The sequence below is a fragment of the Haemaphysalis longicornis genome, unplaced genomic scaffold (assembly GCF_048455015.1).
Source record: "Haemaphysalis longicornis isolate Haplotype H1 unplaced genomic scaffold, Haemaphysalis longicornis Haplotype H1 scaffold_8, whole genome shotgun sequence".
Lineage (NCBI taxonomy): Eukaryota > Metazoa > Arthropoda > Arachnida > Ixodida > Ixodidae > Haemaphysalis > Haemaphysalis longicornis.
Genome location: NW_027526445.1, coordinates 194,896,971 through 194,924,130, shown reverse-complemented (window position 1 = coordinate 194,924,130; position 27,160 = coordinate 194,896,971). Strand labels below are relative to the sequence as shown.

The 27,160-nt window shown below is 51.7% G+C and overlaps 1 protein-coding gene and 1 long non-coding RNA gene across 2 annotated transcripts; both read right to left on the bottom strand.

Annotated features, from left to right (window-relative positions):
• Positions 1-3,751: 3,751 nt before the first annotated feature.
• Positions 3,752-5,860, bottom strand: LOC144148643 (disintegrin and metalloproteinase domain-containing protein 10-like). Its single transcript, XM_077680154.1, has one exon. The coding sequence runs from the start codon at positions 5,858-5,860 to the stop codon at positions 3,752-3,754; it is 2,109 nt and encodes a 702-aa protein (XP_077536280.1).
• Positions 5,861-9,958: 4,098 nt separating this feature from the next.
• Positions 9,959-11,837, bottom strand: LOC144149355 (uncharacterized). The gene is made up of 2 exons (XR_013318281.1): positions 11,726-11,837; positions 9,959-11,610 (listed from the first exon to the last, which is right to left on the bottom strand). It is a non-coding gene; the product is annotated as an uncharacterized LOC144149355 (long non-coding RNA).
• Between the last annotated feature and the right edge of the window lie 15,323 nt (positions 11,838-27,160).

Here is a 27,160-nt window from a genome sequence, read left to right as displayed (position 1 = left end):
ATACGGCTTCGGTCCTTTGATTCACCCGATGTTATCCTGGCCTCCACTGCAAGCCCTCCTCTTTCTAATGTTCAGTTGTAGGAAAAAAAAGAAAATAATGGTGATATCTATCGCAGGAGGCATCCTTGAAGAACGATTACCCAGAAAACTAGCGCTTTTTGTTTTGTTCTCTATGCGCTCGGCAATTATAGTTGACGCCCTAAGTATAGGACATCAGAGTCAATTAGAGTGAGGCATAATTGGCTGAAAGCGGGCGACCCGGATGTAACGCAGCACAGGCAAGGGCAGGCGTCTCTATCTACGCACGACAATGGTGAAGTGGAGCTACGTCACGACCGAAATGGGTGCAAAAGTGACATTTTTCAAACGGACACCTCTCACAAATGCGCCCCCAGGAGGCGGCGAGTGCGTTCGAGAATGTGGTTGCGGCTCCTGTCCCCGTTTGACACCGTTGATGCGCGCTCTGAATAGAAGTTTGCAGCTACTGCAGGGACGAATATACGTCAAAAGAATACTGAGTGTTCTCGAGGGCAACGGTATGCCGGTACTCCAGAACTACGGAAGCATCAAGGTTCTCACGCATTCCTAACGATCCAGAAATGAATCTCTCATAAATTTTCTTTTCTGAAACAATATCTGCCCACAAAACTTTAGGTGAACGCCATTTACTACGCCCGATCGCATCTCCCGACTTGCCGAGAAATAATAGAGACGGCCTCTCATCTCACAAGAATGCTCACCTGGGAACGCGACGCATCTTGCGCTGCCGCTTTACGCTGCGGGGGGTATGCAGGTAGGCGCACTGTCGAGTTGTTATTTGGGCCCACGCTAACGTGTCCCGGCTTCCTCGCCTCGTCGGAAATGTACTATCGCTTCAATAAGACATGATGACAAAATAAAAATTTCGTCATTGAAAAGAACGCTTCGACTCAATGACAACGGCACCAATTTTTTATCGCTAACATCAAACGAGTTATCGAAATGTTAAAGAAAACAGATGAAGGAGTGGTGAATCCTCAGTCATTTTATGGCACCTTTTGTGTGACGTCACAGAATCTTGCTTGTGCGATTGGCGGCCGCCAACCGAAGCCGCCGCCAAGAAACAGGACCTTGCGATTGCAGTGGGGCATCCGGTTTCGTTTGATCGCATCCCTTGATTACTAACCTACAGTTAACGCACTGATAACCATCTTTAGCGTTGGCCAATGACACGTTTCTCCTGCCCATAGCACACCCCTCCGCGAGAAATTTAAAAGTTTGTCAATATTTTTGTTTCTTTTTAGCAGCGAAGCCGTTTAGCAAGTGGCAATTTTTCGTGTGCGCTCTTGAAAATACCAAGAAATTGCCGAAGCGCGCGCACGTGAGCGCGGGCCTAGCGGCGACCGCCCGGTAGTTAACAAAACGAAGGAAATGCCTAGCGCTCGTGTGTGCGCTCCTAGCGACGACCTCCCAGCGGCCGTGGCGCACGCTTGTCAAGCCAAGCATACCCACTTTGGGAGATTAGCCAAGATTGGCAAACAAAAAAACACACCACCGTTAGCCGTCATCGGGGCGACGCTTGCTCGGAACGAGAAATACACGTTATGGCGTACGCCCTTCCAAGGTTATGTCCAATGATTGTCACTTCCAAAAAGTGAAAGAAGCTCGCAGTTAAAGCAACAATGATGGAGTAAAGGTCGTTATGTCAGCGAAGAAGAATCGGGATGGTCGTTAAGGTTGCGTACAACTTCGCTACCTTCAACTGAATCTTACGCGTTGGTGTGAACTTCCTTCATTTTATTAATTTTGGTTCAAAAGCGCCTTTCCTGGCTGGAATGGCGCTGATGAAGTTAATAAAGACTATTTTACTCAAACGAAGCGAAGTTTGGGGTTGTCTTCGTGGCCCTTTAACGCGCCGACGCTACACAGGCGATGAGGCGCGCCGTAGTGGAGGGCTCCGGATTAAATTTCATTATGGAGATTAAGAAAGCCTTCCGCACACTGACTGGTTCTTTCAGGCGCAGGCAAACGACGTCTCCCAGGCAAACACCGCATGCCGGCTCTCGGCCCCACGCCACCCCGTCTGATGAGGCGCCCCAAGTGCGGCCTGCCGGGCGGACACTGCAAGGCCACCATCCGCTCTCAGTTCGCGGCAACTTCTGCCTACTCTTCGCGGCAACTCTGCGCCATCCCCACGGGATGTCCAGATGACCTGGCCGAGACAAAGACGTGTCGTCCCTTAGACGCGGACGAACACCGAGCCCACAATGGATACGCTGATCTGAATGGTCTGCTTTGTCGTGAAAATTAAAGCGGGTGCGTCACCACTATTTGTTCAAAATTAATCACTGCTCTCACGGTTTCTTCTTCCACCGCCAACGCCAACCATAGCCTAGAATTAAGAGATTGAGAGTGCGGTCCAACGCTCCGAAATTACACCTGCGCTATGAGTGCGCTGTAGTGGAGGGATCCGGAATAAGTTTAGTCACCTGGAATTTTTAACGTGCGCCGCATTTTCTAACACACGGGCGTTTTCACTTTGCGCCTCCATCAGAAAAGCAGCCACAGCGGCTGGGATTGAACCAGCGTACTTGGAGTCAGCAGCACAGTGCCATAGCCACTCAGCCACAGCGGCGGGTTGCAATCAAGGGGTGACCAGATAAAGCGACTTTGGTGAGCGACGCGAGAAGCCTAACTCAGCGGGTACAGAGCAGTTATAGTGTGGGTGATAGCGACAAGCGACAAGACAATAGACCGCCGCCAGGCCCCACTGTCGCTGCTGCTGAAGATGGGGACGGGGTAATTCCAGGGGCCTTATTTGTCGATATATTTTCGCTTGTCGGTCTCGCCTACACTACAAGTCTACTATACCCAATCAGTTAAACTTATCGCATTGCTCACCAGAATTATGTGTCCAGGTTAGGACCATGTTGAAGATTATTTTTTAAAACGCGCCGACTCCACACATGCGATGAGGCGCGTCGTAATGAATGGCTCCGGATTAACTTGATTATAAAGATCAAGTAGCCGTAATCATTCCGTAGCCCTTAACTAAGGCTTGCCTTGCAGCCCAGGTGTTCTTTGTCCCAGTCCTTCTGGACAAGGGACGACGTGAAGGGTGCAAAAGGTAATCGTACAACGAGTAGTTGTAATGTTTCTGGGGTAATATATCTCACTATAGGATCAGCCCTCAGTTTCAACTCTTGCAACGCACTGGCTCTGACACCGCGCTTTAAATCCCGCACTGCCTCCCCCAACGCTATGTCCTAGTTACTGGAATTTTTATGAGATACACCCCACACTAAACTTGAGCAAGAAGCAGCTTCCGTCTAACAATAATCGTGCATATAGCTGAAGCGAAACGGCACGCGAGGAACAGTTTTCGCATCTCCGCATTGGATGGGCTTACGTATAACCTGGCATTTTACGGCAGCGCTTCTGGGAACTTGAGCGACCTCGTACGCGGCGTATGCAGCTCTCAGGGGTCGCTTAGACCCAAGCTCATCTTACTGACAACGGAATGCGAGCCCTCACGGTGCACGGTACTCTCGATTGAGAAGCTCAGCGGCCGAGGAGGCCGCGGAAGCGCAGCTACGGGCCCTATCTGTTCCATTGGTACCCGGCGCCCAACCTTTGCGCGCAGAGTGCGCCGACGCCGCCGACGCCGCAAGTGCAAGCCTGTACCTCCTTTCTCGGCTGCGACGCGGCCCCACCACCGACGCTTTCTCCGTGCATCAAAGGCCGCCTTCTTCAGTTGAACCAATTTTACATTTTATTGCCACTCGCGCGCCAGCCTGCCGCTGAACATCAGCATCGCGACGACGACGACCATGGGCGCCCGAATGGAGGCTGCTGAGGACGTGCTGCTGTGCGAGATGGTGGGAGACACGATGCAGATGCCGAAGCCGTCGCACTGTCCACGGCGACCGTGGCAGAAGAAGTCGGAGCGCTGCACGAACAGACGGCCGTCCAGCGACTTCAGGCCGTGCTCGATGGCAGGCAGGCAGGCGCCGCGAGTCCCGTTGCGGCAGCAGATGTGGCACTCGTCGTTCCCGTACCGGCCCTCGTCGACGCACACGCAGTCGAGCAGGCCGCGGTCTTGGCACGGCGTCGACTTGCACTTTCCCTGGCGGCAGGTCTTCTTGGTGCCGCGACACGGGTACCCGTCCGCGCGCGCCGTGAGCGGCCGGCAGACTCCTTTGTCGTCGCACACGCCGGACGCCATGCACTCATCGAAGGGCCGACACGACGCGTTTCTCCCCGCGGCCAGCAGCGTGGCGCCGCACTGGTCACTGCAGCAGGCGGACGAACGCGGGCTGCAGGTGGAACCCCCGGTGCGGCGCACCGTACACGGCAAATCTCGCTGGGCTGGCTGCAACAGCGACTCGTGCAGCTGTGGGCCCGACGGCGCCGGTGAGCAGCACGGGTCCAGAGTTTCACACGTGGCCTCAGAGCCGCAGTCGCACTCCTCGCCGGGCTCGATGATGCCGTTGCCACACCGCGCTCCATCCTCGGCCAGGCAGGTCCCCTTGGCGCGCAGCACCTTTCGCATGTCGCGAACCGAGCAGGGCGAGAAGGCACGGTGGTTGGGCAGCGAGCCGTCCACAGAGTACTTCACCATGATGAAGAAGCCGGACTTTCCGATCGGGTGGCAGGCGGGGTCAGCGGCCGGGTCGTGCGGCGAGCCGAAGCTGTGGCCGATCTCGTGCGTCACCGTGCCGAAGGACACGCCGTGCGGCACGCGCTTGCGGTTCGACGTGCTCGTTGTGATGGAGGCGATGTTGAAGCTGTGTATGGTGTCCTGGTCGATGAAGCGCATGGGTAGCTCGCATATGCCACCCACGGGTCCCTCCGGGTCCGGATTGGCCACGAACGAGATGCCGAGCGTGTTGCTCTCGAAAGGCCGGTGCGAGAAGCCCACCACGAGGCAGTGACGCTGTACGTAGAACGAGAAGCTTGCTAGGTAGTCCTTGGCCGAGAGGTCCTCCTGGCCGAGCGGGTAGCCCTTGCTGCTCGGCTCGGTGAAGATAGTCACCTTCTCGGGAATCAGGCCCACGCGGAACGGCAGCTGGAAGTCGGTGTTGCGGAACACTAGGTCGGCATAGTGTAGATGCAGGATCATCTCCTGAACCACGAGGTTCACGTTGCGGTTGCGGGACCGGAAGAACGAGTGATCTGCCAGGAGTTCGATTCCGCACACCCGCAGACCCGACGATCCAGACGAGGAGGTGGTGGAAGAGGGAGCTCGCATCCTCTGGGCACTCATTCGCGTCAGCAGGTCCTCATCAGCCGACAAGCGATGCAGCTGTTTGGAGGGCCCGACGGCGCGCGTCGTGTTCTGGAAGCAGGCGCGGACGCCTCCCTTCATGGTCACGCAGTCCGGGGCTATCACCTCCATGCCAGAGTACACAACTGCATCGTAGTTCTGCTTCTCTAGAAAGAAGTTGTCGGCCGGCTCAACGAAGTATACGTTGTTCTCAGTGCGGATGACGCCGTCGAATACACCGTCCCGGAAGTAGCCCATGACCTCGGATCGCGGGTTGTCCTCGAGGCGGCCGATATAAAGGCTGTAGTCGGCCTCGTACGCGACCCGCGACACGCCGCTGGTGTTGTGCACGAACACGGGGATGCGGTTCACGTGGCGCGGGTCCTCGGCCAACGAGAGGTTGAAGTGCTGTCCGTAGGCCTGGAACGAGACTCGGTAGCCGCCCTGCGCGTCGGCCGCCACGTCCATGGCGTCCACGCTGCGGGTGGGCGGCAAGCTGAACGACTCCATGCGAACGCGCTCGTAGCGGCTCACGAACTCGCTCAGCTCGCCGCACACGACGCCCATCAGAAGCCATGGCAGCAGCAGCGACCGCGGCAGCAGCCGGCAGCCCATGGTCGTGGCCGCCTCACCGGCCCACCGTGTCCTCCTTGTCTTTGCTGTTCCGAAGGCACGCGGCGAGTCACGATCATCATCAGCAGCTTCTTTGTACCCACTGTGCACGATGAAAGCCTCTATGATGTGTTTCCAACCGTCTCTATCTTGCGAGCCTTAGTCCATCTTTTGCCACCGAATTTTCTTACTTCGTCCCTCCATTGAGTTAATGGTCTTCCTATTATTCTTGTCCACGCTCTCTGCAGGCGCCCTGTTACTGCTCAAGTGGTTTATGACTGGCCAGTTGCCGTCTTGGTGAACTATTTCTTGCCTCGGCATTATTTCTGTGGGATTTGGCGAAGTCAAACATGAACGGCATCAACACCTTAATTCATCTCAGCGTTTCATTGGGTTGCAGTGGTGAAGCGGGTGTAATTGAACATTCGCCTTTTGTCATGGTCAGCTTTATGTGCGTTGATAGCTAAATTTGTGAGAAATGGACAATTATATTTCCGCCTCGGAAGACGTTATACCCAGCTCCTCTACCCGAAAAATGTTACAGACGAGACGTGAACCTTCGTCCAGCAACGTGGGTCCGAGGCAAAAGCCTTGGCTTTATGGCCATACGGACTTGCTGCGAAGAGGATTTAGCGTCTCAGGGCTCACGGATGACAATGATGTCCTTTGGTGAATCGCACATATCCACTCAGGAGATCGGCCAAACACGAGTGGTGGGAATGAAGATCCTGCAGGGTTCTGTATAAAGGAAGTTTATGACAGTTTGAAAGCCTGTAAATCTAAAATTTAACATAGAGAAAAAGGAAAAAAAGCGGGAAAAATTGAAACAAAAGAACTTTACAAGTTGGCAGTGTAAACGCCGACAATCACAGCGCTCCGAATTTGTGCACCGTCTTCTTCGTACCCTGACAGCCAATGGTGATAGAAGCGTATTTTATGATAATGATCATGATAGCAGCTGAGCTTGCCAAGAGAGAGAGAATAGTCTTTAATAATACTGGTGAGGTTAGCCTGGCCAAGGCGCCTGGCTTGCTACACCAGATGTATGAAAAACTGAAATCGATGAAGAGATGATGATAACGACTGTGATTAAGATAACGCGCTCATTAATAGAGTCCTGTTTAAAGAGTCCGATCAAGTCCTATGCTTCGCAGGAAATACAATGGAGCTTTTGTCACTCGAGATGCTCGTTTAGAGTTCTACCAAGGGCCTAGCACATCACTTAGAGTTAGTCCTCTAGAAAGCGGAAGACCCAAGGACACTAAAAGACACTAGCTGCTCTATACCGCGTACCCTCCCATAATACGGGGTTGAAGTCCTCGCGCACGTCACAAAGACTGCAGGATGAGGAAGCGGTCTGCTTCATCTAGAATCGAAAATAACTTGTGTAAGCGACATTTAGCCGCACGCGGTGAAGAACCGCTTCGTCATGCTTGGAAAGTCCGTCGGGCATCCTAAAGGTCGCGTGCGGGTCTATGGAGTGAAGCGGCGCATAATTTTGCGGCGCAACAGCCCACATAGATCGCTGAAATCTCCAGGCACCCTTGGACGCAAGGGCAGAAACATCTTTTCTGGAGAACGGTATCGGTATCAGTGGCCCGTGCAGATCATGCGCTATCGATACCGCAGTGTCCGCCTTGACGTTTCCAGGTATACCGCCGTGGGCAGGAATCCACTAAAGCTCTACATGATGGTGTGCATTTAGAGCTTGTAAGTGCAATGCAGGGATGTCGAAAACCAGCTGATCTTTCGGGTACAATTTTAAGCACTGAAGGACCGCCCGAGAATGCGTGAAGATTGCATACTGACGTGCTGGTTGCTCGATGATGTAGGCGAAAGCTGCACGCAGAGCGGCAAGTTCGGTGACCAGGGATGTCGCCCTGTGGCGAAGCGTTGCGCTGAAGGCGGTACGGGAGGACGGAAAACAGATTCCTATAGCCGATGAGCTAGCTGTCACAGATCCATGCGTGTATAGATGGGTGTGGGCCCTGTCTTTTTGGAAGATCAGTTCCAAGGCGAAGAACTTTAAGGCAGGGGTGGTGATATCCTGTCTGCTGGTAATGCCGCGCACTCAAGTTGTAATTTTCAGACGCGGGGACATCCAAGGCGGTTGTAGCGATGGAGAAGGGTGCTGGTAATGCAGAAACAGAAGGTCTCGCACTTTATTGGCTGAGCTGTGTGCTAGGGGGTGACCTTGCTGCCATGCTACAAATCGCAGTTGAGCGCGAAGGAGCTCTTGCGCGCCAAGCGCAAGTGGTGCCAATCGTCCACACTCCACCATAGTTCCCACCATGGATGTGGTCTTCGGAACTCCAATGCACACCCTCAGGACCTGCGCTTGTATACTTTGCAGCACTCTCGGATTTCCTTTTTATAGGGGGAGAAGAACAGGAAGGCTTTAGCGTAACAATATTACGCACATGACGTCATACAGCCGAAGAAGAGACGGGACGTTGCATCCGCCGGCGTTACTAGATATCATGCTGGAAATGTTTGCGAAGGACGCCAGCTTGTCTTTTAAATAGCGGACATGTTTTAACCAAGTCAGTGACCTGTCCAATATCACACTCAAAAACTTGTGAGGCGGAGCATATGGGATACTTCAGCCTGCAATGGTGAGTCCATAATTTGATATATCACGTTTCGTGGATGCGATGGCAGCGCACTTCCCAGCTGATATATCTAGGTCTCGGGTTCCTAGAAACGCCACAATAGAATTTATTGCCCGTTGAAGTCTCGCACGCAGTACCCGCCTGTTGCGTCCAGCACTCCATATGCAGATGTCATCCGCGTACAAGGATATTTCCACTGACTGCTGTAAGCACTTCTCTATGCCCGTCATAGTGACGTTGAAGAGCGTTGGACTGAGGACACCACCTTGTGGAACACCACGGCTCACTCTGTATAGCGCTGTGTCACCGCTGTACGCTGACCTGCAGATGCATCTATCGCTTGCCAAAGGGCTGTGCCAAAGGTTCTTGGTTATGTACAACACTACATCGGGGTTTTCATGGTCTTCGACCTTCAGCTATGCTCCAAACAGCCAGTGTGCAGTGGTACCCTAGCTATTTAAGGGCCTGCCATCTTGAATAAAGGTCTTTCAGGTTCCTCCGACCCATGTGCGCTCTCCTGTCCATCGGGATCGTCGTAGTCTAGTACTGCATGGTGTACGTAGCCAGCGTAGGAACAGTGCAGAAAGTAGCGAGTTATCAGAATCAAATAGTACGTAAGCAGCAAAGCTGGCCATTAGTTTCTCACACAGTAGTAATCACCTATACGTCCACTACGAACCGGGTGGAACCCCTATGCCTACCACCTAGCGACCGCACAGGGAAGACCGGGACATACCATACAGTCGCGCACCCGTCCGACGCGCAGCGAGCAGCCCGGCTATAGAAGGAAGACGACCGGAAAACAAAGTTCTTCTCAGCAACAATCCTGCAACAGGTACCCCCTGCAGGTAAAGCGGATATTTCCCGCCGCCGTCCAGTAAGTTTCCGTTGCTCCTTTCTCACCTGTAAGCAACAATGCCGACATCGCGGGGAACCAGAGCGGGCCGGTGAAGCTGGAACGAGCGGCACCGTTTGTTAGAGGCTAATTGCGGTGCGTGTTCAAAAAGCTTGCCAGAGTGCTAAATGGCTGTTTTAAAGACGTTTCTAGGATTCTAAAATGTGATACTCTCATTTGGCCGAACGCGGAGTATACAACAGGGATCATCGCGAACCCCTGGGCGTAGAACACAGCATGAAATGCTACAAATCCATCACCGCTGACAACTGATTTGGAACATCACCAGCCAGCTTCACTAATACTTCCTCTGTCACCGTCAGTATTTACTTATTTCAAACTACTGCAGGCCAAAATGGCCCTAGCAGGAGGGGCAAGTGAAGAATACGAAGATCATTGGTCCGTATCAGAAAGAACATCAACAACAACAACAACAACAAAAGTCAGTAGACTGGAAGCTTGGGCGTGTTGGTAATTCATATTGGAAAAAGGTTCACAGCGCGAGAGACGAGGACGACGAAGAATACAGGACAAGCGCTGATTTTTGGTTCCAACCAACCAACCAAACAAGCTTTATTGAATATACCGCCCAGAATATATACAGAAGGGGAAACATAAAAAAGAGAAAGAAAACGATGGGCATGAGGTCTCACTTGCACACATGTTCAACCCTATCGCGACAGAGCCAGAAAATGGAGTTCGTTTTTGGAAAGTGCTATCGACGGCAAGCTGACGCAAAGTTCACCAAATCGCTGTATCTGTTCAGGTTCTACAATTTAGCGTGTTAACTGTTCACGGTGTCTATAGATAATTTCACATGCTTGGAAGATTTGGACGCAACCAGAATCTCGACAGTGAATGCGCAGCGTTGTCCTGTGTTCTTCGGCGTCCTCGTCTCCCGCGCTGTACGTGAACCTTTTTCCAAAACAAAAAACGCAACGCTATATGGACAAAATACGGACAATATAAATCACGAAGTCGAACAGAATGCGACATCAATCATACCAACACACTGATATGAAACAAGGTATCACTGTATTCACGTCAATACCACCGCTTCAACAAGACAAGCGCCGCTCCAATTCTCTAGAAAAATTGTCAGCGGCTATAGAATTGACTCAAAATGCAAATTCCAGTCTCCAATGCTACACAAAAAGAAGCTATTTTAAATGAACTAGTCCTTGCGAAAATAGGCGCTAAAATATGCTCTCGTGTGGGTATCAGCCCATCCGACACTGCCAGGCAAAACGAAAAAGCTGACGTCTCGTCTGATCGTGTTAAGGGCGTGTGTTGTGAGGTGGCCGCCACGACACAACAACCGTGTCGCCTGTAGTTCGGGCGGCCAAACAAAGGACACTTCGAACGTACTCTTATATTGGTGGTCTCTTGATTTATCAAATGCTCGAGAAACATATCGTAGATGTGATGAACGATTCGTAACCCAACTTGAGGTACTTGTGACCATCAGTACGGCTTTTGTCTACGGCCCGGGCCGCGTTCTATAGAAGCTAGCGCATCGCCTCCCTGCAAGGCCACGCACTACGGTGCGTCCGCCTCCATTTGAGAGTAGGCGATTTCTTCGTAGTTCTGCTTCTCGAGAAAGAAGTTGTCGGCCGGCTCGACGAAAGACACATTGTTCTCGGTGCGGATGACGCCGCCGAACACGCCGTCGCGGAGGTAGCCCATCACCTTGGAACGTGGGTTGCCGTCGGGGTGGCCGATGTACAGGCTGTAGTGGGCCTCGTAAGCGACTTGAGACATGCCGTTGGGGCTATGTCCGAACACAGGGATGTGGTTCACGTGGCGCGGGTTCTGGGACAGCCAGAGGTTGAAGTGCTGTCCGTGCGCCTAAAAGGAGACTCGGTAGCCGCCCTGCGCGTCGCCCGCCAAGTCCAGAAGGCCTGCGGTGTGGGCGTGTGCCACACCGAACGCCTGCAGGCAAACGGACTCGGGGCGGGAGAAGTCGTTCAGCTGCAACCGCAGGGAGCCCATGGTCGCGGTAAACACACCGGCAGCCATCTTCTTCCTTCTCCTTGTTGCTCCATAAGACGGCACGCGGCGTGTGGTCTATGGCCGACCCACCTCTATGTATGGAGGAGTTTCCTCCGCGTAATTTTTCAGTGGTTGGCGCAGCCGTTGTTTAGAACGTATCCCACCGTCCTAATTGAGTTGCGGTGGTGAAACTGCAGGCGTATTGAACATTCACCGTCTTGAGTGGTCCCGTCGATTTGCTTGGCTCCCGGGATCTGCCCAGGAGGAGAAAGAAGAAAAAAAGAACATTAGTTGTAGTTTACGCCGCTCTGTGGTCTTTGTAGTTAAAGGGACACTAAAGGGTGGAAACAAGGTGGCCTGTATCGATACTTTGAGGGGCCGGGTTTCCAAATTCACCATTCGGGCAACTCGTAGGTGTTAAATAAGGCAGAAAATGCCAGAAACGTGAAAACTGGTGCCAGCGCTATACACGCTTTCGGGTACTACAGTTTGTGACGTCACAATATTTGTGCTCGGCGGGAGGTCACTGGAGAAGCACGTAGAAATGTTTTTTCCTAAAATAAACAATGCCGATGTCGTTGACGACGTGAAATAAATGTAAATAAAAGCTTTCCGCGACATGATGTAATTTTTAAATACGCGAAAAACAGATGTTATAAAAGTTTCAACCATCATGCTTGCAGTTTTGCTTTGGAAAAGCATTGGAGCGCCATTAGCCAAGTGAACAACCAACCACGGTGAACGCCCGAGCTTCTGCAAGCAACATCTCCGGCAGGAAGCGGCAAAAGGAACCAGATGCACTGAAGGTGTTTAAGGGGACACTGAAGTGAATTTGTCATGCTCACGTTCTTGCTTGCACTGCTTAGACTGGTTTAAATTAACACATTTCTCACTGTTTATTCGGTTGATAAGTTGGTAATTATTTTATAAAGCCCGAAAGAAAAAAAAAGTACCATGCGCGGTCTGCGGCGGCCGCACCAACTAAAGGTTGTGACGTCGGGAGGAGGTGCACCGTGATTGGACGATGCCCAATATTAGCATTCGAACAAGTTTCGGTTTCGGTTCAGTAAAACAACATGCTTGACATCCGACGGCATCGTTGGATGGACATTCTCGATATCTCAGTAATCGTCGTACCGTGGTTCTGCCATGTCGTCGGCTGTAAAATGCCTAAGATAAGCCTGCCAGGACGGCTTGGAATTGTAGCAATCACTAGCCGAGGCCTACGCAGTGGATGAACGCCCTCCGCATCACCGTAGACGCTCATATGCTATGCGCTTTTCCCGCATATTCGGAGCTTGCCTCACTCATTCCTGTATTGTAAAAAGTGTGTTCGCACCAGGCCAAGGGTGTGCTGATTCTGGCCTGTGCCCACTGCCCACAAGGAGCCGGAACAGCACGCCAACGAGAGCTCGCTAGCGCGTCAATGTCAGCCTGCGCGCGTTCTGCGAACTTGCTCGTTGAGCAATAAATGTTTCGGCATAAAAACTTGTGAATTCAGTATAAAAAACATCGGCCGAAAACAGAAAACTCAACTTACAAAAAAAAAAAAAACGCAACCTCGGGAATCTAACTTGCAATTTGCAAAATAACAGACCTCGCGCTCCAGACCACTCGGCCACAAGCCCACGCAGCCGGCCTTCGAAATATAAGGTATATAATTTATAACCAGTTTACACTAATTTGAGCATTTCAAGCAGCTTAGGTGACTATTTGTGGTATAGCACTCATGCAGTTAGAGTCCCCCAAATTTCCACAATATCTCAAGGCTAGAAATTGCATTTCTTAGATGGAAAAGCGTCGCAGATGAGTGGTCGTGCTGCTGACCGCTGTGCTTGTTCACCCAGAGCAAAATGTGCTTCCTGCTCCTTAGTTTTACGCTGTACGGTAAATGTTTCAGTTCACTTTATTTCCCTAGTACCTATACTGACTTCGCTGACTCCTCCTCCGCCTTCAAGTGGCCTTACATTTTCCTACTGGCGTACCAGTCAAAGAAGCATCGCATGTGCGCTTGTTCGGCGCTTGTGTGGAGCGACCTGGACTTGGAGCTGGATACAGTGAACAAACTAAGTAAAGAAAAGCACATTCTACCCCTCAGAAACGTGTCGTGGCTTAGTTTTAACTAAGCCAACGAATTGCAACGACCCGTCGGCGGCCGGCGGACTAAACGCTAGGCCGACTGACTCTGTCGGAAGGTCAGCGAGGCGTGCAGTAGCGCAGTCAAGCCAAGTTATTTCCTCCTGACGTCACACGAAAACACCAAAGAAAATGGGCGAGGATGCATAGAGGAGGACAGCATTTTAGATGTGACGGCATCTCATTCACTCGCCTTGACCCTCCATACGGCGTTGTCGTTTTCCGTCCACACCCCTCCCCCATTCTCCTCGCCGCGCGAGCTGCGCTCTCCGGCGCTCACCCCCTCTCCTCTCCGATAGCGAACACTCTCTCGCGAGGGGCATTGAATTGGATTGGATTGGATTAGCTTGGCTTGACTTGGCTTGGATTGGATTTGGATTGGATTGGATTAAAGTGGATTGTGTTGCGTCATAGCCGCGCCACGTTGCGTCATAGCCGCGGCAGGGGGTTCACGGCACGTTTCACGCCATGGGAGAATCAACCTAACGGAAACAGTAACAGAACCCCCTATGCGTCGCATCTACACTGGTGTTCCCGCGAGGGGAGGTGGGAGTAATTTTCGAATTGGTTTTTCTACTAAATAAATTCGCGTAAACGCGCTCAGAGTGGTCGAAACATGGCCTATTGAACCCGGACTACAATTTTCCCTAGTAATCTCGCAATGTTTACAAATCACTTCAGTGTCCCTTTAAGATGGACTCACCTGTTAACATTCCTAGGGAACTACTTCATGCCCCACGGAGTTAAAAACCATCATGCACCAATAAGAAAAGCTTCACAAATACAAATCAGTGTTCACAATGGCCTAGTTGGCTTATTTTAGGGATATGCCACTTCCGTACTGCAATAAAAAAATAGCAGTGGCTTAGCTCGGCTCTGCCAGGATATACGTAGCATAAGCTAAGGTTCAGCTGGTTATTCTTAGATTTCCTGGTTGTCTAGGATTATCTGATTATCATGCTTACTGTTGCTAAAACGATTTCCAAACCAACCCCTATCCAATCCAGTCCAGTCCAGTCCAGTCCGGTCTAGTCCAGTCCAGTCCGGTCACTGTTCCTCGCGCATGGCTCCTCCCGCAGCATGGCTCTCCAGGAGCCACGCGAAACGGCTATCAAGCGGCTCTGGCGCAACGTCAGACTTGGCTACTGCGTAACGGAGGCGCACAGCTAGTCACTCGCCGGCGCAAGTGTGCCTACCGCGGCTATGACGTCACTCCTCCGGAATGCGCAGACTGGCAAATGTGCAGACTCAGTTCTCTACACACCCGTGCTCCAATTGCATTGGATTTCAATCCAACACAATCCAATTTAATCCAATGCAATCCAATTCAATCCAAATTTTATCCAAGCCAAGCCAATCCAAGGCAATCCAATCCGATCCGGTCCAAACCAATCCAATGCTCCTCGCGCTTGCTCAGAACGGCCCTTCACGACCCACGCGAAACTGCTCAACCTCGGCTAGTGTAGCTTACGCTACAAAAAGTAAAACTCCTCCTTGCTAGACAGCTAGCGCCCTGTAGTGAAAACTCGATAAAATAAAAGGCGTTTGTTGTTTACTTTTTATTTCATTAAAGAAGTGGCATATTTGTAAAAGAAGCGAACTAGGCCATCGGGAACATTTGTATGGATTTGTAGAAATTTCTGCACCGATACCCGATGCTTTTGAAGCTCATGGGTCATGAATCAGCACCATAAGAAATTGATGAGGACCGCCTAAGCTTCTAATACATTCTCCGCGCGCGCATGTTACAATCAGTAGGGCGCGCCCTCGTCTGGTTAGAGCCTTATTTCCTCGTGAAAGGTTATAATACGTATTGCAGGTGGTTATCCGACCGATCCAAGCTTGTGCTCTTCCGCTCGCTGCGAGCCGCTGTTGATAAATAATTCGTAAATCGTGCGCTCATAGCTCCGCACTGTTAGTTTGAGCCAGACGGAGCCGCTCCGAAGTTCGGCCACGAAGACTATTCGAGACAGCTGCGGGAAGTGAGTGCGTATTTCACGACAGGTTGGCGCGTAGCGTGAGCGAAGAGAATATGAGATGGACGTGATCGCCAGACGAGGCGAGATGAAGGCTACCGTTTGAGCGACGCCTAGCCGGGTAGCCGCTTTTGCGCGATGTTTGAAACGGCGATTGTCGCTTCTTCGTTCATAATCGACGTGATGAAGTCTGGATGGCCGGTGTAGGCTTGCACAACGGCCGCTGGAGCGGTGAAAAAAGCATTTCTTGTTCGGTCGGTGACACATCATAAAAGTGAAGGCCAGCCTCCACGGTCAAACTTAACTCTATGCGGTCAAACCAATGTTCTCGGTGGTCGGCCATGGCTTGGTGACGTAAAAGCTACCGTTTCCATTCTGTGAACGGGTAGCGCCAACCGCTTACGCTCTAGACCGCACCGGTGCCTCGTTCAAATTGGTTACACGATGTCGACGTCACGAAAAAGATGGTAGGGAAGCAGGAGAGAGAAATACCAGATTTCTTTGTGGATTCCCCATTTCCCAGAAAACAACGCACCCTTTCTCGCCGAACAAAAGCTGGGAGTGCTACGGAACTTATGATCTTTCAGTTAAAACAAAATTTCATTCTGCCTTTAGTGTCCGTTTAAGCTATTCACGAAATAACTCAGGTGCGCTGGATCCCGCACTATTACTACACTCGGATACAAGTCAACAATAAAGCGGCGTCCTCATGTCAAAGGCCCCCCTACCAGCCAATGGTTTAACAACGTGACGTCGCCGCCGACCGCCTTGCACCTGCATGCAGCGCTCGGATCCAAGCTTTTCTGAATGCGTCCGTGCCGATAAGTAGTTCTTCAGGGCACCTTCATTTTGAGCGGAGGCTAGAATTCTTTATGTGCTCGTTGTGATGCAACGCGTGAAAGAACTTATTCGTCAGCTGGAGTAGTGAGGTTCAACTATATTGCTGATGGTGAATTTCTGCTCTTCCGGGTTTTCCCTCAACCGCTTGCTTCTGGTTTTATGCATTGAAGGCGCCATTTCCCGACATGGAGCCCGAAGAAGTCGCCTCTGAATGTGATTTATCATTATCTACTGATTGCGGAGCATTGTCATCCACGCCACGGCGTGGAGGGTTGCCACCTGGCTGGGTTTGGACCAGCCCGACCGGTTTTTTAGACAGCGGGCTGGTTGCCGGTCTGTACTTAGAACCGGCCGTCATTGGCCGGTTTTTTTTGGCCATCGTGGTACGATTGTCTCCTTTTTTATGTTTTATAAGCGTCAATTAAGCAGCTATGACGATAAATATGTGTCCACAAGCTGCACAAAGACACGCGGACAGACAAAATGCCTGGGAAAGCGCGCTTCTCGAGATGGAGGGAGACCTAGGGGAAGAACAACACAACGAAATGCCGCCGCCGTCACCAAGTGCGGTTAGTTTTGAGTGCAGCACATACAGAGCAATGACCAAAATCTCATTCTCGTTAGGTACAAACGTTGTGTTGATTTTTTTCTAAGAAAATTCTACAATAAATGGCTTTCTATGTCGAAAAACATGCGGTCTTTTTTTCAACACAAATTCAACCTTTTACACACCCCGCCCCCCTCCCCCTCCCGCTTGCACACACACATACCCGAACGGCTGGTTTTTTCTTTGGGAAAAGGTGGTAGCCCTACGCCACGCCGATGGTGCAAGAAAAACAATAGCGGCCATGTCATCTGCAGCTGCGGACGGGAGATGATCCGGAACGCGTACAGGCGGTCACAGAATAAACCGGACCAAGCGAGCGGTGCGCGAATACTATCGGCGCGACACCTTCCGGCCCAGCGCCTGCTGTCGAGATAGCGGAGGGCGCATGCGTGTCCCTCCCTAGAGTTTGTGCATGTCAGTTTCCTTGATTTCGGCTGCAGCACTTTGATCCTCTCCAATGCGACGCGCGGCGGCGCCTTGCGCGGCGCGCCTACCGACCGGGCGTGATGCATGTCAGCAGACGGCAGCGTGCGTCATGCGCTGATGCCGCGTAACTGTGCGTTCATCTGAGAATGTTTGTTCTGCGCTCTTTTTATCATTTTAATGACTGAACGCAAACTGGCGTTGAAGAAAGGCTGCGATAAAGGTTCACACATGACTGAACCAGTGCTGGTCGTTTATGCGACAAACACACAGTTGATAGACCTAAAAACAGCGATTTTTTTTTAATTTCGAGTTTTTCTCGTGCGGCATATGAGAGGCGGTTTAAAGATGGGAGGAGGGAAGAAAGTAGGAAGGAAAGAGTTTATTCGCTTCGGAAAAATATACCGAAATACACATCTGTCGGTGTGAGTGAATTGCTATCGAAAAGCAATGAGGCGTTTCCTTCCATGTCACCCATTGGACAGCGATAGCTATGAAGCGTATAAAGCACGTAACTCGTCCTGCATGGCCATATTCGTGTAGAATGCCTTCCCGCGTCCCCATCGAGCAACGGAGGCACATCGTGCGACTTTTCATCGAAGGGACTACTCAGTGGGAAAGTTGTACCTCACCGGGAGGTCTAGGACTTCTGTAAGCCGCATTATTCAAGCTTACCACGATGGTCAGGGCAGACTCATTGACGCAGAGCGCAGCGGGCGGCCTAAAGTCACCAGTGAGGAGCAGGAACTACTGATTGTCGCAGCCGCTGTGGCAGATCCCCTCCTGTCTGCAAAAGAAATTCGACAAGAGCTGTCATTGAATGTCTCTTGCGAGACAATTCGAAGACGACTGAAGGAGGCAGGACTCGGGAGTTGCGTGGCAGCGCAGAAACCGCACCTGGCGGACCGCCAGAGGCTGGAAAGGCTGGAGTTCGCCCGGGTGGCGGAGCAGTGGACAACGGACGAGTGGAACGAAGTTATATTCACAGACGAATCGACTTTCTCCACTCGCTGGGATCAACAGCGGCGTGTTGGGGTCCGATGAGCTGCAGGTACGAAACTGAACTGTGAAACGTAGCTGGTCATGTGCATTCTAGACGATACATAAACCACTATAGCGCAAGAGGTCAACTTGGGAGCACGGTTTTATAGTGACAATTGCTGAGCATTCCTTGGGGGGTCCCGAGTGCAACGCTAAGCGTAATTGTTAAGGCTAGCAATGCATAACTACCTGTTAATAACTATATTTCGGAGCAACCGATATACAATGTCCCTGTAAATTTTATTCAGCTGGGTTCATTTGAAACGTTTTAATCGTAGTTTTATAAGCACCGTTTGTTAAGCGTTTCTTGTCGCTGTTTTTTTACGAAACACTTCAGGTAACCCGCATCGGCTAACGGGGCTTATGTAATTCCCGATGTGGAAAGAGGATGAAATTGATGCATAGTTTTATACAGGATACTGTTCGCCTACGTGGCAGTGGGGGTGCAGCCTCCCGCTAAAAAAAATGTGCCAGTAATTTCAATCGATGTAAACTATCAAACACGGCGAATGTCCTTTCATTGATTTAGCTAGTATACCCTCCGAACATCTTCGGAGATATCTTTCCTCGGAGATATCGTTCCTGAATCTATTTCTGTATTTAGCCCGATGGTATTTAAATACCAGCCCGGCTACATCCAAAGCGTCCTTTCAGTGGGAGGTGCTCCGTCAGCGTATGGGGCGCAATGAGTGCGGACGGCCTGGGACCCCTCGTCAGAATTCCTGGGCCATTCAATGCTTCCCAGTACTGTAACATCATTACGACAAGTCTGCTCCCCTACGTCCTGGACGGGTGCTTCATCCTGCAACAGGACCGAAGCCCTGTCTTCACAGCACGAGCCGTGAGCTCACTGCTCGAGGACCACGCCGTGCGACAGCTGCGGTGGCCTCCGTGCGGGGCAGACCTAAATCCGATAAAAAATGTGTAGGGGATTATGAAGATGAATCTCGGCAAACGAAATGACTGCGTTCGCACGGGGGACGAGTTGTGGCAGGCAGTGGAAGATGAATGGGGACGCCTGCGCCCCGCCCCGAAATCATAAAGTCGCTTTATGATTCGCTCCCCCGACGCATTCGTGATGTTATCAAAAACGACGGGAACTTCACACACAATTAATAAGGGGAACCACTCGGACAATCACCGATGTCTTTTTTTTTTTGTTCCGAACCGAATAAACCTTCGCTGTATTCAGTTCTTGCTATCAACTGTGTTCGTCGCATAACGACCAGCACTGTTTTAGTCATGTGTGAGTCTTTATCGCAGCCTTTCTTCAACGCCAGTTTGCGTTCCAGTCATTAAAATGATAAAAAGAGCGCAGAACAAACATTCTCAGATAAACGCACAGTTACGCGGCATCAGCGCATGGCGCACGCTGCCGGCTGCTGCCAAGCATCACGCCCGCTCAGTAGGCGAGCCGCGCAAGGCGCCGCCGCGCGTCGCATTCGAGAGGAACGGAGTGCTGCAGCCGCAGTCAAGGAAACTGACATGCACAATCTATAGGGAGGGACACGCATGCGCCCTCCGCTATCTCGACAGCAGGCGCTGGGCCGGAAGGTGTCGCACCGATAGCTATCGCGCGCGCTCGCTTGGTCCGGTTTATTCTGTGGACGCCTGTACGTTCGCTTGCGCCACCTTCAGCCAGAGCGGAGTGTTGAAGAAACGGCCGCGAGAGTGAGCGATCTTCTTGGAGTCAGCGTGAGATTGGTGTTGGACGGGAAGAAGGAGATAAAAAATAACGATAGAAATGTTGCGACGCCCTCCCGAAAGCGTCCGCGAAGCGCTGGAAAGAGACGACGCACAGAAGTGTACGAGGACTTCACGAAGTGCGCATTGGGGTCTTTCGTGCATCGCTTTTTTCGCTGCAATGAGATCCCGACAGTAAAGGCAATTGGTGCGGATGTCAACGCTAGCGGCGATGTTACTCCTCTGAAGCCATGGACCGTGAGCCGCCTGTTGAATGACATCGGGTTCAGGTATCCCCGGTATTCAATGGCGTGGAATGCATGCAGGCAACCAAGTGTGCGCCGCCATATCTGTGGCCAAGCGTATGTTGCTAGGCGACGTTGTGCGCACGGCCCGAAGATCAGGCACCCCTCTTCTGCTCCATGGAACCGTGTGAGTGCGCCGTCACTCGTTACGTCGGGCTCCGCGGGATGGCGGAACTTGTCCGTGCTAAGCACGACTGTGAAACACATGACTGTGTTTCACGTTACGAACTCTTCGCCGAACACAAAGTATTGCGTCGAGTTCATGTGAGAGCGATTAATAACATCTCTGTTGGCGCCACAGTTTAGAATCCGATTGGAACGGAGCAGATGACGCACGCCGGCGTCTTTTTTTGTTCTTCGGCGTGCGGCCGAAGTGGCCCAGGCTGCGCCGTGTCCGTGGCGCATCAGCCATGTCTATGTCCGTTTCCAGTGTTGCTAAGCAAAGTAATTGACCGCTAAACTTTTCAACGAATACTAGGGGCTAGAACTCGCTGCTGATCGAGCGGGACGACATTGTCGCGTGGCAGCAGATGTACCTCTACGACATCGCCAGGTACAGGATGGAAGATCGAAAAATCTTCTACCTTCATGAATCCTGGGTGAATGCGGGACACACGCTAGCGACTGTTTGGACGGGCACGACGGCTGCTTCCCACCCCGACGCCTTCATGCGTGGTTTGAGGACAGGTTTGAAGCAGCCGTCAGGAGCCTCTGATTGTAACGCACATCGGCGGCAAGGACGGCTTCGTCGGTGGTTACCTGGGCATCTTTCCGTGTACGAAGACCAGCGACTACCACGAGGAGATGGACGGCACCCGAAAAGTAGTTTGGGGCCGTTTTGCCGCAACTGCCACACGGTAGTGTAATTGTCATGGACAATGCCACGCACCACTCGCGGCCGGAAAAGCAGTGCCTACGACGTCTTCGCGTAAGAAGGTCGTTCAGGACTGGGTGACGTCCACAGTGCTTTCTTAGGATGACAAAATGCTTAAAAAGGAGCCCATCAGCCTTGTGGCCTCTGTGAAGACACGGTACAACAAGTATCGTATTGACGGTGCAGCTCGAAGGGAAGGATGTATTGTGCCTAGGCTCCCACCCTACCATTGTAAGCTCTATCCCATTGAGCTCATATGGGCGCAGATGAAATGAGGTGTTGCACTGAAGTAGCGTAGAAAACCGGGCTAGTTGGTACAGATTCATCTTCGCAGCGCACAAATGACAGGACAAAGGGGAGGAAAACGTCGGACAAGCGCTGAACCAAAACTAAAATTTTTATTGAAGAGACACAAATATAAAGCCCTTGCAGGTATAAAACAAATATAAAAACTTGACACATGAACCCATTAAAAGCAACTGCGCAGGCGCACGTGCTCATGTACCGCCCTTATCAAGATATGCAATTTGTGCATCCAAAAGCGACAAAGACGGAGCGCCCAAAGCGGGCATCAGCCTGCGGCAGCACAAATGTTTTTGCGTCCGCCGTGACAAAGGCGGTTTTATCAGGAGGCCGTCTTTTTGCAAATGTCCGGGCTAATTCTGCTACTAGCGCCATATTCTCCCCTGGTGAGCCTGGGGAAACATTATTCCGTTATTATTGCCATAGCAACGCCGCCGCCATGTTGGCCGTGAGGGCGTTATAACTGTCATGGCAACAATGCGAGGGCCACAACTTTCATGCGGGAGAGGTGATGCTCTCCCCTCTCATGCCGGTTGCATTCCGCCACCCCCTCCCCCCTTCTATTCCCACCCGGCAACCGCCGCTCTGCTGCCTCAACCTTACAGCAGAGGTTTCGGCACACATAAGAGCACTGATACAACAGGTGGCCGCCATAACCGCTACCGCAGCCCAGCCGTCAAACGCCGCTATACCCCATCGTGTCGAAGCCTTAGAAAGCCCAGGTGTGCGCTCTTTGACCACGCATTCGCGTCGAGATAACCATACGCGTGACCATCACCGCATGCGCGACATCGCCAACTATGGCCAACGCCGCCTGTATAAACATTGCCTAACGCGTGAGCAAAAAATGGCCAAACAGCCACTCTCCTGTTGCTCTCTCCTACGCTTCCCCGCTCCGTAGCCTTCCGGCGTGCTTTCGTGTCCGCCAGCCAGCGCCGCTTCTCGGAAACCATGCAAAATAGTGGAAAGTTTGTTTAGCGTTCCCGAGGCGGCGCTCCTACGCCTCCTTGTTTTTCACCATGCCCGTCTGTCTTGGTCTGTCACTGATAAAACTTCCTTTGTCACGAAGCAAAATCCCTTGCGCTGCCGCAGGCTGATTCCGGCTTTGCGCGCTTATCTACTCGGATCACAGGCCTTGAAATTTTCTGAGTGGGGCATCCCACCTCTATCCCCTCCGCATTTAGGTACTGTTTTGACCCCGCTGTTCGCACTCCGCATCGGTACGCACTTCTAAAATTGAGGACTGTACTGTAGAAGCGCCCGCACAGCGTGGCGGGATCCCAGCTGCTTATCCTTTCGTTTCCTATAATTTTCTGAAGTTTACAAGCACGTGATATTATTGGAAAGTAATCGTTGAAGTGAGCGCCTGAACAAAAAACGTGCACGCAAGTTTTTCTTCTCTATATACTCCAGAAAGAAAAATATCAGTAAAATAATGGCTGCCCCAGCAGAAAATATCGTTTTTCTGTTAACTATATGTCTACCCGACAATCAGCATGTTCTTACACTATTTCAGACCGCCTCCGTCTTTATCTTTGGAAAAATGCAGCAAGTATGAAGCGAGCGACACGTTGAACGAGATCCCCAGTGAGCCACAGAACTAGCGCCCCGTCGCGGCTAAGATGTAAGCAAAACGGCCCTTGAAGCCCAACAGGCAAGCTGACAGACACACGTCGTAAAAGTGGGTGTAGCGTTCGCGACTCGGGAGCAGTGACGTAAGGCGAGATGTCCGCCGGCACGCGCCACATAGCGGATCAGTGCCTGAACTAAGCGTCCCTACCCTTCCCATTGAAAAGCGCGCGACGCGTCAGGCAATGTTAATACAGGCGGCGTTGCTATGGCAAATGAACGCAAGAGGAGGCAGGAGCTAATACTATGGCAGTGAAACTGCAGGAGCATAAAACCCAAAATCGCATCTCTGATGCAGTACATGGGGTCCGGCTGCGGAATGCCTGATGTCCTCGCACTTCAAGATACAAACGCACCAGCAAAGCGCCCAGGCTATGTTACACACGGGGACACCGAAAGACATAATTCAAGCACCCTCATACGGAAAAGCATAACTGCGATTCAGCACTCCCTAACAAAGCAAGAGGAAGTAGGAAGCTTGTCAGAACTGATACCGAGAAAAGCGGGGAAGGCCAGTAATCTCTTCATACGAAACATGTACTGCAGAACAAAGCACAAGAAGGCTGAAACCCATTCTATTATTAAACAGGCGGTCACCAAATTGGCAGGTAACCCGCTCATTGTGGTCGGGGACTTTATTGCCGCGCACCTCCTGTGGGGTTACGGCCACACGAATGGCAGGGGCACAGAACTCAATCTCGTCATTGAGGAGGCGGATCTCACGCTAGTGATTAACCCGTCGGTATACCTACGAGAACGGGCAACAGAGTGACCAGAGATACGTGCCCTGACCTCACGCTCGTTCGAAACATTAACGAAGTTCGCTGGTGTAACACTGCAGAGAACCTGGGCAGTGACCAAAACCTAATCTCCACCGTATTCCTTGCGGACGATTCTAGCGCTTATGTCGGGGAAGGGAAACTCACAGACTGGAGCAAATTTTGAGAGCGTCGGGAGCCTAAGACCCCGAAAGAAATTGGAAGTTTAAAAGAATGGACCAACGAAGACCGGGCGGACATAAAGCCACGACGAAAAAGGTTCACCTGACGACGCCAATCTCGCATGTCGACCCAACATCACTCCACATGTGGAAGCCACAGCGACATAACCGAAAAAAAAAAGAATCGCATTGCCTCGCTTACTGAAGAAGCGGCCCGGTACGCAGTGCAGCTTTCGAGAAAATTGGCCCTCGCTCTGTAATGAGCTAAGGGGGACCATCACTCCCTCCAAGACAGGGAGGTTGTTGAGGTACCTTATAGACCCGACAAAAAGCAAGGGTGAGTCCGCCAGAGTAATGGCCACTGCTGTGCCCTCGTTCCCCGGTACGCAGGACGACCTCATTCAAGACTGCAAACAAGATATGAACCAAAATCTTCCACTCCGCCCTTTCCGAACTACACAGGACAGCCCAACCCCAATTTGAACAGCGACATTCAAATCTTCGAAGTCAAGGCAGCACTTGCAAAAATTCCCAGGAACACCACCCCCCGCCCAGATCAAATAACAAACAAGGCGTTGGCGAATCTTGATAGTTCCTCGGTGATTGCGCTATCCGCATTTATGAATACTTGTTGGACTGACGGTAGGATCCCCGCGGAATGGAAGAGAGCCGAGGTCCGCTTAATTCCGAAAACGGGGAAAGAGCCTGACATCGAAAACCTCCGCCCGATCTCTCTCACCTCTTGCGTGGGGAAGCTACGCGAGCATATCATCCTCGACAGACTTCAATCCTACCTGGAAGAAACAAGCAAGATGCCACCAACCATGTTTGGTTTCCGCCGTCCCCTTTCAACCCAGGACATTCTCCTGCAGATAAAAGAGCCAATCGCCACACTCCGAAAGCCATCCTGGCTTTGGACCTGAAAGAGGCTTTCGATAGCGCCACTCACCAAGCGATTCTGACCGACCTGAACATCCTTGACTGCGGTACACGGACTTACAATTACGTCCGTTATTTTCTATCAAATAGAAAGGCCATACTTAGGCTTGGTGACTTGTCCTCCGGTCCCATTAACGTGGGTGCAGAGGCACACCACAAGGAATGGTGTTACCTCCCCTACGTTTTAACATAGCCCTTACCGGCCTACCTACCATCATGGGGGCAATCCCGGATCGGCCTCACGGCTTATATGCCGATGATATTACAGTGTGGACAGGCAAGGGCTCGGTAGGCGAGATGCAGGACCGTCTCCATCTGGCCGCATATGCTGTGGGCGACTACGAAAGAAGGTGCGGGCTTTCCTGCTCACCACACAAGTCCGAACGCCTTGTGGCCGGAAAAAGAAGAAGAAAAAAGTCCAAGATCCCGTCATCCAGATCGCCCTGGACGACCAAACTATCCTGCCGTCACCTCACATCAAAATCCTCTGTATGACTTTTCAAGAGTACTGTGCAAACACCATTCTATCCAACCGACTCAGTCACACAGTGGGACAAATTACCCACATGCTCTGAAGAATAACCAGCAAAGCGAGGGACATGAAGGAAGCGGACACCCTTCGTCTGGTAAAGGCTTTCGTCATCTCACGGATTACCTACGCCATTCCCTACACTATATTAAGCACAAGCGACTTGGCCAAGATTGACACCATGATCCGGAAAGCATATAAGCATGCTCTGAGGCTCCCGATTAGTACCTAGACCGACAGGCTTCTGAAACTGGGTCTACATAACACGGCCGCCGAACTAGTCGAGGCCTACCTCCTCAGCCAGCGTCTGCGACTAAGCACGACATCCTGCGGGAGGAGTCTCCTCCCCAGACTCGGAATGACATCCCCAGACGAACAATTCCAGAAATTACGGGACGTACCTCCAAAAATAAGAATAAACATTGACGCTGCCCCTACACCTCGTAAGATAGAACCTACTCACCTCGAGGGAGAAGAGAATCAAGAGCGCGCACTCTCGACAAACGACACAGGGACCGAGACCGCCCGGTTTACACCGACGCCGCCGACTATGCCAGAAGAAGAGCCATGGCCACCGTGGTTACTTCAACGGTGAAGCACCTCACTAACATCACCTTGCCCTTCACAACCACTACCCAGGCAGAGGAAACGGCCATTGCTCTGGCCATCCCCCAGACAAATGTGGATGCCGTTATTGCGGACTCGCAACAGGCATGCCAAAACTTCCTTCATGGTAGAATTTCCAAGACGGCTCTGGACTTCCCCCGCAAAATACACCCGAAAGAAAAATGAAGATTGTGTGGACGCCAGCCCACTCAACCCTCCAGTGCAAGACGACCGCCCACGACATCGCCCGAGATCTATCCCGCCAGGCGACACGAGAGTGTAGGTTAGAGACCACGTGTCCTTTGGTTACATATCAAGACATACCGGGGTACTACAAGTGCCAAAGAATGATCTATCTCCCCGCCCATAAATCTTTAACCCAAGGGCAGGAGCACTGCCTCCGGCTCGTCCATAAAAATTAACCATTCCTCATCCGACAAAACTTCACTTGCTTCATCCAACGCAGTACTTCCCGCAGAGCAAATTTTGCGCTGCCACAGGCACCCTGTACCATATGGCATGGGAGTGTTCCGCAAGAATCGCGCACCAAATTCCAAGAATCGCGCACCCTTCCCGTGAGCAGTGGAAGAAGCAGCTGTCCAGCTCATGTCTCGATTACCAGCTGAGGCTGCTGGAAAGGGCCGTGGCGGCAGGGCTCTCCAATGGACTCCTAGACTGAGTGCCCCACACCACATTACGATGCTGTCAATAAAGTTTATCCTCCTCATCCTCCACCACCCGGCCAGCTCCGTTGCGACCGGCGCAGGGCCAGCGCAGCTACGCTGTCCGGCGTACGGCTGATGATGATGATGATGATGATGGTGGTTGGGTTTTTATGGCGCAAGGCCGACTAAGGGCAAAGAGCGCCAGAGAAAAGTTTATTTAATGAAGGGAAGTGGTTACCACAAAAAGGTAGGTAAAAAAAACGTGTCAACCGAACATAGTAACATCAGTTAAAGATAATGGTGATGGC

Coding starts and splice junctions, on each gene's coding strand:
- LOC144148643 (XM_077680154.1), bottom strand. CDS start 5,860: ATGGGCTGCCGGCTGCTGCCGCGGTCGCTGCTGCTGCCATGGCTTCTG.